General features: G+C 32.4%; 1 protein-coding gene across 1 annotated transcript; it reads right to left on the reverse strand.

The window, feature by feature from the left end:
- On the reverse strand, positions 1,341-6,655 carry LOC18600130 (GRF1-interacting factor 1). The gene is made up of 4 exons (XM_007030433.2): positions 6,216-6,655; positions 4,164-4,240; positions 2,884-2,968; positions 1,341-2,152 (listed from the first exon to the last, which is right to left on the reverse strand). The coding sequence occupies exons 1-4, from the start codon at positions 6,294-6,296 to the stop codon at positions 1,718-1,720; spliced, it is 678 nt and encodes a 225-aa protein (XP_007030495.1). The 5' UTR covers positions 6,297-6,655; the 3' UTR covers positions 1,341-1,717.

Raw genomic sequence — 13,729 nt, forward strand, 5'->3', positions numbered from 1 at the left:
GATAAAGATAAAAAAATAATTTTATTTTTAATTAATTTTTAAAATTATCATTATATAATTTTATTATTTTTTATTTATTAAAAAAAAAACTCTCAACATGGGGAGCCCGATCAGTGCTTTTTTTAAAATTTTTTAAATTAATAAAAAAAAACATTTTAATTTTTTTAATCTCTATTAACCGTATTTAATTTTTTTAAATAAAATTTTATTTTTAAAATTAATAGACTCATACAAAATTTCGTTTAACCTCGTAAGCCTTCCTTTTCCAGGCAGGAAAGGATCCTGGCGAACGAGAGTTTGCTAACTAGAATAATTGAGCAGACAATTTGGAATGACAAGATTTTCACTACGACCAAACATGGACGCTGTCTTTTTCTAGTCTTTTGACCCAATTTCCTCGTCACGTTCCCCTGCTAGTCCTTCTTGATGGGAAGAAAATGGGTCTGATCTCTTACACCACCATAGCTTATAAAAAGGAAGGCATTGCTAGTGATGAAAAGCAAACCAGCTATACTTCTCCCTCTCTTTTCTCTTATTAACACAAAGTATGGGGAAGCTTAGGGATCACCGTTGTCACGAGAGCAAAAATCCCACCAAAGCTAAGAAAATTCCCATTAAGATCAAATATATTTCTAGTCCGAAGATGGTTAATGCTAGCAATGCTGATGAGTTTCGCGCAATCGTTCAAGAACTCACAGGCCGAAATTCTGGTGTTGGAGAGCCTAGCAATGTTCCTACAACACTCGCTGAGGAAGCAAATCAAGTTGATTCACCGCCTGCAAAGGTTTATGATAAAAGTTTGTTGGATACATTTCGAGATTCTGATGTCGGAGAGCCTAGCAATGTTCCGACAACACTCCCTGAGGAAGCAAATCATGTTCATTCTCCTTTTCAAGTTGATTCACCGCCTGCAAAGGTTGTTGATAAAAATTTGTTGGATACATTTCAAGATGATATGTCCTCGCTAGAGTTTGATGAAGGGTTTCTGTGGAGAGGTGTCCCTGAGAACTTGTTTGGATTTCAATCTCCTTTCATTTTTGTATGACTATAAGTTACACCAGTATTAGCTAGAATTTTCTTGCTTAATTTTATTTACTTTTTAATGTTCATGAATGAATGCAGGAAGCTAGCTAGAGTTAAAATGGTTCACGAATGTATATGTAGATTAATGTCGAGTTGCCTGGAAATATGAAATTCCAGCTTAAGGGGATGAAAAACCAAGCCAAATTATTGTTATGATGCTGAACATGTAGACTTTTACAAAGTCCTGTCATCTTCTCTTTGAATGATACCTCAATCTGAATACACCAATGCGAAACGCAAGTGAAAAATCATAACAGTTGGCTGCAAAAGGGAAAGCAAGGCAGTTTGACATTTTTCATTTCCAATCTCTGTAAATGACCATCAAAATTCATCTACTGAAACATGGTCCAAACAGAGAGTCATAATGAAACTGATACCACACTCAAGTGAAACACAAATAAGGCAAGTAGAACCATGATACCCTACAAATTTACATGTTAAATTACCATAGGATGCACTTGTCGCACACTAGAAAACACAAAGCCGAAAGGTCTGTGGCTAGGTCCTAACATTGTTTTTTGCACCAGGAACAAGTTCCATGAGCAAAAAATTTTCTTTACTATTTAGTCTTTTTTTCTCCCTAAATTGATCTTCCTAGCTAACTCTCCTAAAGACGGTCCACCATTCTTACCTCTCAATTCCCATCATCAGCTGCTTTTAAGTAAAGGGTTTCACCCCCATCACCACCCTGACCTCCGGAGCTCCCTCCACGACCTTCAGCTGACCCTGAACTCCCAATATCTTGCTTGCTTCCACCTGCCATTGCCCTGCCAGCATGCATGCCTTCTCCAGAAGAGCCACGTCCAAAATCAGGAAACCCTCCTGCCCCAAGTGCTCCACTGCCACCTGCAGTGCTAGCCTCACTTTGCAGCATATGAAGGCCCGTGTTTCCACCAGAGCTCATGCCAAGCTGACTGTGCAAAGCTTGTTGTTGTTGCAGGGCTGAAAATGGCTGCTGAGCATACAACATGGAGGACCGTGCAGCCATAAGTGATTGTGGTGTCATCTGTTGAGCTTGTTGGTGCTGCATATAGTGTCCTCCTGGCTGCATAATACCGCTGGAAGGAAACTACAAGCAATTGGCAAAGACAATCAGGAAATCTACTACTTGAAAGAGATCTGGTGACATTTTAATGTAAAAGCTGTTTAAAATTAAAGATCTGCCTAGCAAGTTTACAATATAATTTCTGGGCAGATAGAAATTAAAAGGTATTACTTTGATTTTGGGGAAAAACCAAAGCCCTAAAACGTATTAAAGTGGTGGAAATTGGAAAAGCCATGCCTACTATAGCAGAAGAGACATATGATCCCTCAAAACTCACCTAGAGTAGGAAAAAAATTGCAAGAAATAATAAAGGCAACAAAAATACATATTAAAAGTCTTTCTGTTTTGATTTTTATCCTCTTTGGGAATGCATGATATTTTAAGGGAAGACTTTTTAACAGCATAATCAAAGTAGTGGGACTTGGCTTAATTAGCACAGATCACAATTTAACATGGTGGAATAGGAATCAACTCTCTCTCTCTCTCTCTCTCTCTGCATGCCCACCCGTCAACACCCCCCAAAATTTTTGGTTTTGTATATCTGATCAAAATACTCTTCAGGAGTCAAGCCTGAGACTTTCCCCTAGACAGCCTTAGTATCGATTAATTTTATTTTCCAGCCACCAGAGCCAAGTTCAGGTGCTGATTGGCAAGAGAGGAGCATAGTATAGAGTTCCTAATTTCAAGATGTAATGGTCTCTTAAATCCAATAAAATAAAAGCTGGGGGTAGGAATTTGAGCAACGGGATTTGCACCTGGGCATGCATGTTTGGTGGTTGGGGTTGAGAATCTGCAATTGCAGCCAGGTACATGAGGTTTCGCTGCAGCCTTGCTTGGTTCCTGCAACAATGGAAACTAGTTAGTGAACCTTCTAAGACCTCAACCACCAATACCTTTTCAAGTACTTTACAGTGGCTCATATTAGTTATTGTATCATTTGTTGCAATCGCTTGTGCTCATCTGCATTGTCCCAAATAAAAGAGTTGAGTTTAAGGGTGATGCAGAATCTTAATATGCACTGATTATTAAGATTTATTATATGTCAAATATTTCTTTCAGTTACAATTTACCAAATTTTCCGTTTTCTGCCAGTACCTTAGCAAATTCTGGTGGCTTAGGAACCATAAGTACTCAATTGTTCCCGTGTACATGTAGCCCCAGTTACTTCATAAATAATTTCAGTCCTTCTAACATAGATGCAAGAATGGAAAGAAATTTGCATTAACAAGAAGCTTCCCCCAGATATAGTTGATATTCCCAGTAAAGCCAGCCTAATCCATTCAAATGAATCCTATCTAACCAAATAGGAACTTCTTGAACCTGAGACATTCACTCGGTACTGCTAAATTTAGCAAACTAAACTCCAAAAAATCTCATTGTCCAAACACCAAAACATATAGAACAAACAGCTAATATGCAAACTAACTAAACCCATATTTGAGAAGCAGAAATAATGTTCATAACCCCCAATACAGCAACTCAAGCAGAATACTAATGCAGCAGCAAGCATGAAGACAAAAATGAAGATTTATGACTATTTTCTAGCACATGACACTTTTGAGGCATTGTAGGAAGACATAGTTCTAAACCCTTGTAAGGAAAAAAAAGATAGCAGAAGTAGATTTTGTAGACTTTTTGGAACATGCTAGACTGGTAGTTATTGAATGTTTGCATATTTATATATATATATATAGAGAGAGAGAGAGAGAGAGTAGTACGGAGCATATTTTGTTTCAGATCACTCAAGAACCTTGGCTTTTAACCCCATCTTTTGCTATTTATGAAAAAGTGACAGAAAAACTTGAATCTCTTTATAAAAACTCGGGGTAATTGAAATTAAAAGATACTTCAGTAAGACCTCAGATATAAATAACACTAATTTGCCACACCTCTTGCTCAAAGAGTACAAATTCAAAAACAACTTAGTGATGCAGTTATAACAAGCCCTTGAGCATCAGATATTGGAAGCCAAGGGAACAATAATTATCCAAAAGCCAAAAACGATAGATATTAGAGAGTGATAATTAGCACTTACTCAGCACATTCACTCAATTTCCCTGAATTCTGGCTCTCAACAATCTTTAAGATCAATGACTTGTTCTCATCCAGATACTGCATATATAAAAATTCAAGTCATTGAACAAATTAAGCAACATGTAACGATGAATTGGAAAGAAGATGAGAGACATCCAGTCATCTGTCAACAACCACTTTGATTCATAACTAGTCTTAGAAATTCAATCAGCACCGCCAGCGTGACAATTAGAGGGAAAAGAGTGCAAAATCATCTGTAACTGGGATCCAACAAAAACAAACAAGGAACCAATGATTTCCCCAAAGAGGAAACTAAATCTAGGTATCATAGAATTTACCTTAATCCAAAAGCCAGATTTGAAAAGTCCAACTTATATAAGAACATATTTTTGTACATTAATAAGATTCCACTTCACATACTTCACGCAAACTACTAATAGGATGCTATATTAATCTCAGAAAAAATAGGTTTAGGTGATAAAGGGTGTAGGATTTTAAGGAAACACATCAGGACACCATGAAAACATAAAAGGATTATCAAGAAAGGACCACATAAACAAGTAAAGGGCATGTCAAATGTCACGTGTCAAATGGAACTGCTGGAGGACCACTGCCATAGAAGCATTTAGAATTAAACTCATGGGCCCAAGAGAAGTGCAGTAACAAAAGAATTCAAAATTTTTGCATGGAGAACAATCCTGATCTGAACAAGTTCATTACTTTCAACAGCGCCTACAGTTTAATAATAGAAACACATTTACTATACAATCCAAGTACAGATCAAAATCTTGCTACATTAACCAGTTCTGGCCAACTCAGTGTGTATGTTAGGTGCATGAAAATGGCTTTTTGGCTCGACTTTCATATTTACTCTAAAAAATCACAATATTGCAATGCTGTTTTCATCCATAATATGACTAAATATGCCGACAGCCCCAAGAAGAGAATCATCTCATTTCTTCTGCTATTTTTTCTAGTTCCTAGCTAATCATTTGAGCTTTTCTATAGAGTAGTTTAAACCCAATGGTCATGAAGGTTGTAAACCAGCATCTCATGATTAGCTTGACTGATGATTGCAAGAAAAAGGGAAATTTTAACAAATGAACATGTGCTCTACATAGTTAATAAAATGATGCATCCAAGAAGGGAAGTAAGTTGGTTTAGTCCTTCAGGCATTAAGCTAAGTTTCTTCCAGGGTAAATTGAAATGCTAGAAGTGGCATCTTCTTGCAGTAACAAATTCATTCATTACATGAAGGTAAGAATTTTAAAAAAAGAATGGAATAAGAACAACTAATTCCAAGTTAACAATTTACTACACTTTTCATTATTTATGTAAAGAATCTTGGAAAACACCCAGTCTTTTGTGGGAGATAGCTATAAGCCACACCAATAGTTCTTTCTAGCTAAAACTTAGGAAAGAACAAAAAGAGAAAGGGCACAAAAGAGTAAAATATGAAGAAGTTATTCAATATAGGGACCAATATATATAAACAATAAATATAACAACTATAATGTAGGATGAAGCACCACTTGCTGCTAAATTGCTAATCAGGAATCACTGGCTTTACCAAAAGAAACATCTAAAAAAATTAAAGAAATAGGACATATTTGAACCCTAGCAACGGAAAATTGAAAACAAGTCCCAAAAACCAAACCCATAGAAAGATAACTAGTAAATCTTAAAATGACAAATACCCATCTACCAGATGCCTTCAAATTTTAAGATGAAAAGCATCAAAACTATACAAAACCTACTTGCCATTTAAATTTCTCCTTAGCAGCATGAAAACCAAATAATATTATATATAATAAAACAATTAATACCCACTTACCAACAGTCATCAAAACCAAAGGAGAAAGACAATAGCTTTGACAAGCAACACAAAGAAGATAACAGCTTCCATTAATCCTTGACTTATCAAAGAAAAAGCAGAAAGAATGACTCTTAAGAAAATAAAGATACGCTAGGACATACATACTGATCAAGAACAGATGAAAGAAAGAGAAAGACAAAGGGAGAAAGAAAGAGAAAGGTAAGGGGAGGGAAGGACCTGTTGAATATGATCAGTAGTGACGTTGTTGGGATAATAAGCTGCCATCATGGGCTGCATCTGCATCAGGTGCTGCTGCATTTCTTTCTTTATATCCACACACACTCTCTCAAAAAGAACAGAAAAAGAAAAAGAAAAAACTTTATAAGTATATATTTTCTCTCTCTCTCTCTCTCTCTTTCTATGAACAAAAAAAAAAAAAAGAAAACTATCTCACTCCAAAACACACTGAGCTGAAAGAGTAGAATCACTGCAAAATGCAAAGAAAGAGAGAGACAAATACAGAGATACCCTTTGGCTTTTTTCTATGAATTTTCACTTTCTTTCTCAGTTTTTTTCCTTAGTTTCAATGTCACAGAGAGAAAACAAAGACAGAAGAGAGACAATGAAGGGTGAGCTTCTCACTCAGCTCTTTGAAAGCTCTCTCTCTCTCTCTCTCTCTCTCTAATGCTTAATAAGTAGTAAGGAAAGGCTTTGCCTTTTTGGGTTTTTGTTGCTGCTTGCTCCCCCTTTCTCTTTCTTTCTCTGTCTATAAGAGAATTGGAAGAGGTCACGTGATGGAGGATACAGAGAGTTGAGAGAGACAGGGCAGGAAAGGAACAGTAGGAAAGAGAAACGGGGGCAGGGCAGGCAGTAAATTTGGAGTAAGAAATGAGAGAGAGAAAGAGAGAGAGAGAGATTGGTTTTCATTACATTACATTTGGACATGACTCTGTCTGTCGGTCTTAGACCACCTTGGTCCAAACTCCAAACCAAAACACCTTTCCATTACCAATATATTTTCTAACTTGCTTATATGACGTCTGGAACTTGTAAGGAGATTCCATGTCTTCTCACTTATCTACACCACCACTCGCCTCTTCCCCACTTCCCTGCGCGTGCGCTTCTTCTCCAATAATTCATATATAAATACTAAATAGAATATCACGAATTCTTTTTCACATGATTTTGGTCTTATACCAAATTTTAAACAAAACTCCCACATTCTTAATCCCTTTGCCTCTTAGGTCATGCCTATATGCACTTCGTATATATTTTGGATATGATTGCTTGCTCCATGTATAGTTCATACACACATGGATTGAGGGCTACAATTGCATAGTTCAACTCTTCAAGTTAAGTTTTTTTGTTTTTGTTTTTATTTTTATTTTTAGTCAAACCCATAATCCAAAAATTAAGTGTGGGCATTAATGAGTTCAAATCAAAATAATGAACTTAAACCAATTAAATTCGATTAATTTAAGTTAATTTTTTATTTAAGTATTTATCGATTAGGGGAGTTATTTTATCAGAATATTACCATCAATTTTTAATATCTAAAATTTAAAATTAAATCAATCAATACATTGACTGTTAATAATATATTTTTTAAATATATTTTATATAAAAATTATTAATACTTTTGAAATAAACTTTAAAAATACATTCCCAAATCCCCTTTTGAAAAAACTCTAATCTCTAAAATATGTCAATCTACAACCTAACTCATACAATGTTGTATATACTTTTATTAGAATGCTGACATGAGTAATTTTATTTGTTTTTTTTTTAATTATTGACGTAAATATTGTTAAAAATAGTTAAAAACTGATTAAGATAAGTTGATTTTGATTACTTTTTATATTTTTTATAATTTGACTGGTTTTGATATTTTTTTTTTTCAAAATTCGATTAATTTTTGGTATTAAACTCAAATCTTGTTGTTGGAGCTTTTGCAATCCAAGGCAAAGTAGGTAAATTAGTAATAGATTCCCTTGGATGTAAGAAAAGCACAAGTCTTAGGAGAACTTGACATAGGGAAATATCATCATTTCTATAGACATTATGTGTTGTTGTTGCCCCAAATTTGCACATTGCCTGAAACATATAAAAGCCTATAATTGAAACAACATAATAAATCAATCTATGGATTTTTTTTTTCTTTCTTTCATGATAATAAATCTTTTTATGCAGAGTAAATGTTTGGATTCTTATACAGACAAGCATAGTTTATATATATTTATAAGTGTAGGGACACGTAACAGAGCATTATGAAAAGAAAATTAAATTCCAAACTATCTTTGGTTGAAAGAGATAAACTATGGTACGATTTTGTTGTAAATTGCTAACCATAAAAACGTAGCTATCCATCAAATATAATCAGTTAATGAAAAAACTAATTGTGAAAATGGTAAAATCCTAGATGACCCTATTAATTGAATTGATCATAACTAGAAATCAGAGTCTGGGAATTGGGACCCCAGGGTTCACATGCCCTTCTGCTAGTGTTGTCCAGTTGATTTCCAACTGGCCTAAACAGGACCTTTGGTGTCCATTATAAGGTCAAAGAGAGCCCCAATCTTATCATCAAAACCACCCTTGGTAGTACTGTTGAATTTTCTGTGGTGGGGTGACCTTGTACCAGTTTAGCTTTCACAACCTGGTAGGGCTGTGGGTCACCAAATCACTGAAGAACCCATGGCTCTCTCTCTCTCTCTCTCTCTCTCTCTCTCTCTCTCTCTCTAACATTAAGCAAAAACCCCCAGCTTTTGTTCGTGGGTTGGGTGTCTTAGCCTTTTTGGGAGGGGTCCTTCTGGAGAGATTCCAAATAGTTTTTTCTTAGGGTTATTTTATTGGAAAACAAGGAAGAAAAACATAAAAACGGGGTCAACAAAATAGTGGAAATGAAAATCATGAAAGGTAGGCGATGCTCCCATCTCCCCTAACATGATGGGTGGTTAGGGTGTCTCATTGATTTGTGTACTCAAATTCCAATCCTGTCTTTTCCTTTTCCTCCTTTCTTTTCATTGCCTTGCTACCTTTGTGTAGATGCTGGTTGGTGCCTGCTGCCTGTCTGTCCCTGGTTGCGTACATTTATCTGCTCCTCTCTCCTCCCACGCGCTTTTCTCCTCCTTCACAAGTCGCCCTCGGTTTCTTTCTCTTTCTTCTTTGGCTTTGCTGTTGTCTTAAGTTGAGTTATTACTTCTGGTTTTTCTGCAGCCAAGGAAAGAAAAAAAAAAAAAAAGCTGGAAAAGAACGACCCTTTCAATTATGGGTTTTCACTCTTGCTACACTAACTGTTGATCTAACTCGTATAATAAGCTTGCCATTCGAGTGAGGTCTGTGTACAACATGCACGACTCAAGTTGCAGTGGCACCATTGTCTTAGTACATTTGGTTTCATAACTTATATATATATATGTTTTATAAAAATAAAATAAAATTATTATTACGTAATTTAATTTTATGATTTATTGAAGCTTATGACCTTTGATTTGTAGAATAAAATAGAATGAAATAAAATACCTATTTTATGAGAATAAAATATAATAATTATTATATTGTTTAGTTTATAAACTAAAATAAGATAAAATTTTTTATTATGATATATTTAATGTTTATTTAATATGAATAGTTTTAAAATAATTAAGAAATAAATGATAAAATAATAAAATTACTTTTTTCTTTAAAATGGAATTTATTTTCATCAAAAGTAAAAATACCTTTTATTATAATTTAGTAAAATTCATGTAAAGGTTAAAATTACTCATTACTATAATTTAATAATAGTTTTCCTTTTTTAATCTTTTAATTTCTATTTTTATTAATATTTTAACATTTTAATAATTTATTATTAAATTATTAATATGATTTTTATTTTAATTTGTTTTTATATTTTCTATTTGTATTTTTTCGTTTTTTAATCTTTTAATTTCTATTTTCATTAAAATTTTAAACATTAATAATTTATTAAAAATTAAATGTTAATTGTAATTTCTTTTTATTTTTTTCTTTTTTTTCATTTTTTCATTTTTTCCTCATTTTCTTTTTTTTTCTCATATGTCAGCGAAGAAATTGCCGACGTTGGACTGCCGATCTGATGCTAGTCGAACTTGGCGGTGACAACAGAGGATAGCGATGACCTTGAAAGAGGACGATTGCAAGCTTGCTTAGAGAGAAATTAAGTGTTTGGGTTTTTCCACTCTCTCGAAAGATTCAAATCCTATTTGAGACACGTCTCTTCTCAATCCTTAGGTTGCATTTTTCATTTTTTCAAACACAACTCATTTAAGGTTCAATTGTAAATAATTTTAAATTCAAATTAAGTATTTAAATACTTAATTTCTAATTATTTTTTGATTAATTTGATAGTTTGTGTTTATAATTGTAATCAAGTTAATAGAAAATAATATTGCATGTCAAATAATATCTTGAAATTATAAATCTTTTTTTTGATTTATTTTGTAAAATATTATTTAATTATTTGATTATTTGATTTTTATATTTAACTTTAAGTAATTTATAGATGCTTATATTTAATTTTGATCAATAAATAGAAAATCGTTATATGGTTAGTAGTTGAACCTAATAATTTACTGCATAAAATCATATTTTAGTTATGACATTACTCAGAAAAATTTCTAAATCTGCCCCTAGGTGAGAGGCAAATCAAGAAAAGAAGGAAAATGAAGAAAATGGTTAGGATTGTAATTGTTTCTAATAAATAGAGATACTTTCGTTCAATAAACTTTTCACACTATTCCATCAATCAATTAATGGCTAATAAAAGAGGGTGAGAGGAATGGCTAAGCCTATTTTTTGGGAATAGTCATTCTACTATTTGCAACAGTAAAAAAAAACGACAAAATTATTCTGAAAGAATAATGGAGAAATGGTAACGTGCCATTAATTATATAGATATATTATTATATTGGATTTATATTATAAGTAAAAGATTCCTTTCCATTTACGGGCAGTAGACAATTTTTGAAGGGCATTTAATGTCTACCTCTCACTCATCGTCCCACTTCATCAATTAGCATTACTGAACTGTCAATTTGAACACGCGATTGAACAAAAGTTTTTGGGTTAATTTACATCTAAGTTCCTAATCTTTGGTCATGATATCACACTTCGCCCATAACTCTTTAAAATATACAGTCCACCCCAAATTAATATATGTAAATTTTTAGTAGAATTTTCTAGTTAAATTCTCAACATTCAATTCGTATAAATACACAATTAATCTTGTTTAAAACCTTTTTTTTTATTCTTCTTTTCTTGTGACATTGTTTGAATTAGATCGATTAGATGTTATAATCGAGATTTTAATTTATGAGTCTAAATGTAATTTACCCAATTTTTTTTTAAAATTGGGTTTTGCAATTTAAACATACAAAAGATCATAGGTAATAAAATATTCATTGCTTGGAATGTAATTTGCCTTTTTATTTCCTAATTCCTAAACAAAGGTAGAATAATTGATCCCTAGCCAAGTGCCCAAGGTAGCAAAAATGGGGTATGAGATTGAGATATTTTAGCCTCAAAAGCCAGATTCTCCTCCCATAATTTCCTTCTCAAACATAATGTGGCCTGCCTCTTTATTTATTTTATTTGAGGGTGTACCTTTCCTTTGAAAGGTATAGGGCAAGTATTTGAGGAGGGATCAATTATTGACAAAGGTGCATTGTTTTGACAACTTTTACTGTGACCTTGACATATGAAATGTCCCGAATTCGAATAATCAATAAAATTTTACGGAATTAGGAAGTAGCTATACATCATATACCCGGTGAGTCATGACTAAGATTGAACTAGTTTAATTTTTTTTTTCATTTTATGCAATATTTAACTTCTTTTATATATACATTTTAACAACAATCTAAATCGGTTCAATTTGAATCTAAATTAATTTAAATTTAAATAATCTTAAAAATTAATTTAAAACAATCCAAATTAAAATCGATTTCATTTTAAAAATAAACCACTTAAATTTAAAACAATATGAACTCATATGATTCTATGAAATAATTTATATTCGAAGTAATCAGAACTTGAAATAACACAAACTCCAAACAATGTAAACTCAAAATAACTCGGATTTCTTTTCTATCAAAATAAACTAATTCGAAATGATGTTATCCCACCTCGACCTCAGTCATCCAATTACCTTCTTTATGTGTTAATAGAAAGGAAACTCATAGGAAAGAGTGCCAAAACTTGTGCCTAGGTTTTGCAGTCAAAAAAACCTTGACAGCTAAGGGGGGAGGGCAATGGATGATTTGGTGTTGATGACAAGCTTCACATGTTGCTGCTGTTCTTTGGGTTTGTAATGTCCACACCACCAAACTATTTTTTTTTTTCCATTTTTCATATCATTTCCTTGAAATCATATGGTGCTGGTGCCTTCTTCTTAATTAGGATGTTTTTGGATTTGCTTTGCCTTGCTCTGCCCACTCACCATGTGACTGCCAAGAAAAGGGTTTACAGTGAAGTTACTATTCTGGGTTTTATGACCCATTTTCTTTTTCTGGACAACCCTAGGTTCACACCCTTCCATGGCTAAAAGATAGATACAAGATAAATTTATCTTCTCTTCACATTTCTTGCAGAGCATGGACCAAAGGACCTCATATTTGGCTACTCTTTAATGTATTGGGAATCTTAATATTTTTTGAGAAATTTATTTTATAAAATTTATTCATTATATATATATCAGTTACGAAATTTTTGAATTTATGAATGAGATAATTTATTCACTTATTATTTTTGACATAATGCTTAAATAAGCTTCTAAACTATTTAAGAATATACAAATAAGCTTTTATTCTTTTATTACATTTAATTAAGTTTTTATATTTTTATTTTAAGTCAAATAAGTTCTTATGATTAATAATTGACTAGCTATTAATAATATAAATATCACTTGCCATTTTATATCCATATGATACTGATATAGTATTAATGTGAAAAGTGAAAAATATCACATGATTATATTATCACATGTTATATCATTATCAATTATGATATGTCAGCATGCCATATCATAATCAATTATGATATGTCAGAATAGCATGTCAATGTCACGTGACATAGAATAATAAATGACATTTTGATTAAATCAATAATTAGTTATAGTGGTTTATTTGACTCAAAATAAAAAGTATAAAGACTTATTTAATTTAAAATAAAAATATTAAGATTTAATTAAACGTAATAAAAGTATAAAAACTTATTTAAATTTTTTTAAATAATTTAAAAACTTTTTTGTATATTATGCCAATAATTTTTGTAAATGTAATTTAACGAGACACTTATCAACTCTTTTAACTTTGTTTGTAAAATTTAAAAACTCTATCACCGGGAAAACAAATATAGGACCATTCATCATTTTATTACTTTAAATTTAAATTTCTCCTTCCAATCGATAATCTTATTTAAATTGCACCCAAACATTTAGTTCATTAATTGGTGCATGATTTTCCTTTCTTCAATTATAAAAAAAATATTCCTATTTACACCCAAATAACATGTATTTGCAAAAAAATTATGAATAAATATGGATTTGAGAAATTAATTTCTTTGAACAGAATAAACATTAGAAATTATATTTTAGTAGTATTAAATTTTGAGAACTATATGGAAACATGATAGGTACTTTCACTGGTCCCGGATTGATTTTAAACTTTTTGGTCCAAATTGAAGCCAAGGTGGAACTTTGTGGATAGAAATATAGAGTAGAAATGATTTGTAAT

The sequence above is a fragment of the Theobroma cacao genome, chromosome 5, assembly GCF_000208745.1.
Source record: "Theobroma cacao cultivar B97-61/B2 chromosome 5, Criollo_cocoa_genome_V2, whole genome shotgun sequence".
NCBI classification, from domain to species: Eukaryota; Viridiplantae; Streptophyta; class Magnoliopsida; order Malvales; family Malvaceae; genus Theobroma; species Theobroma cacao.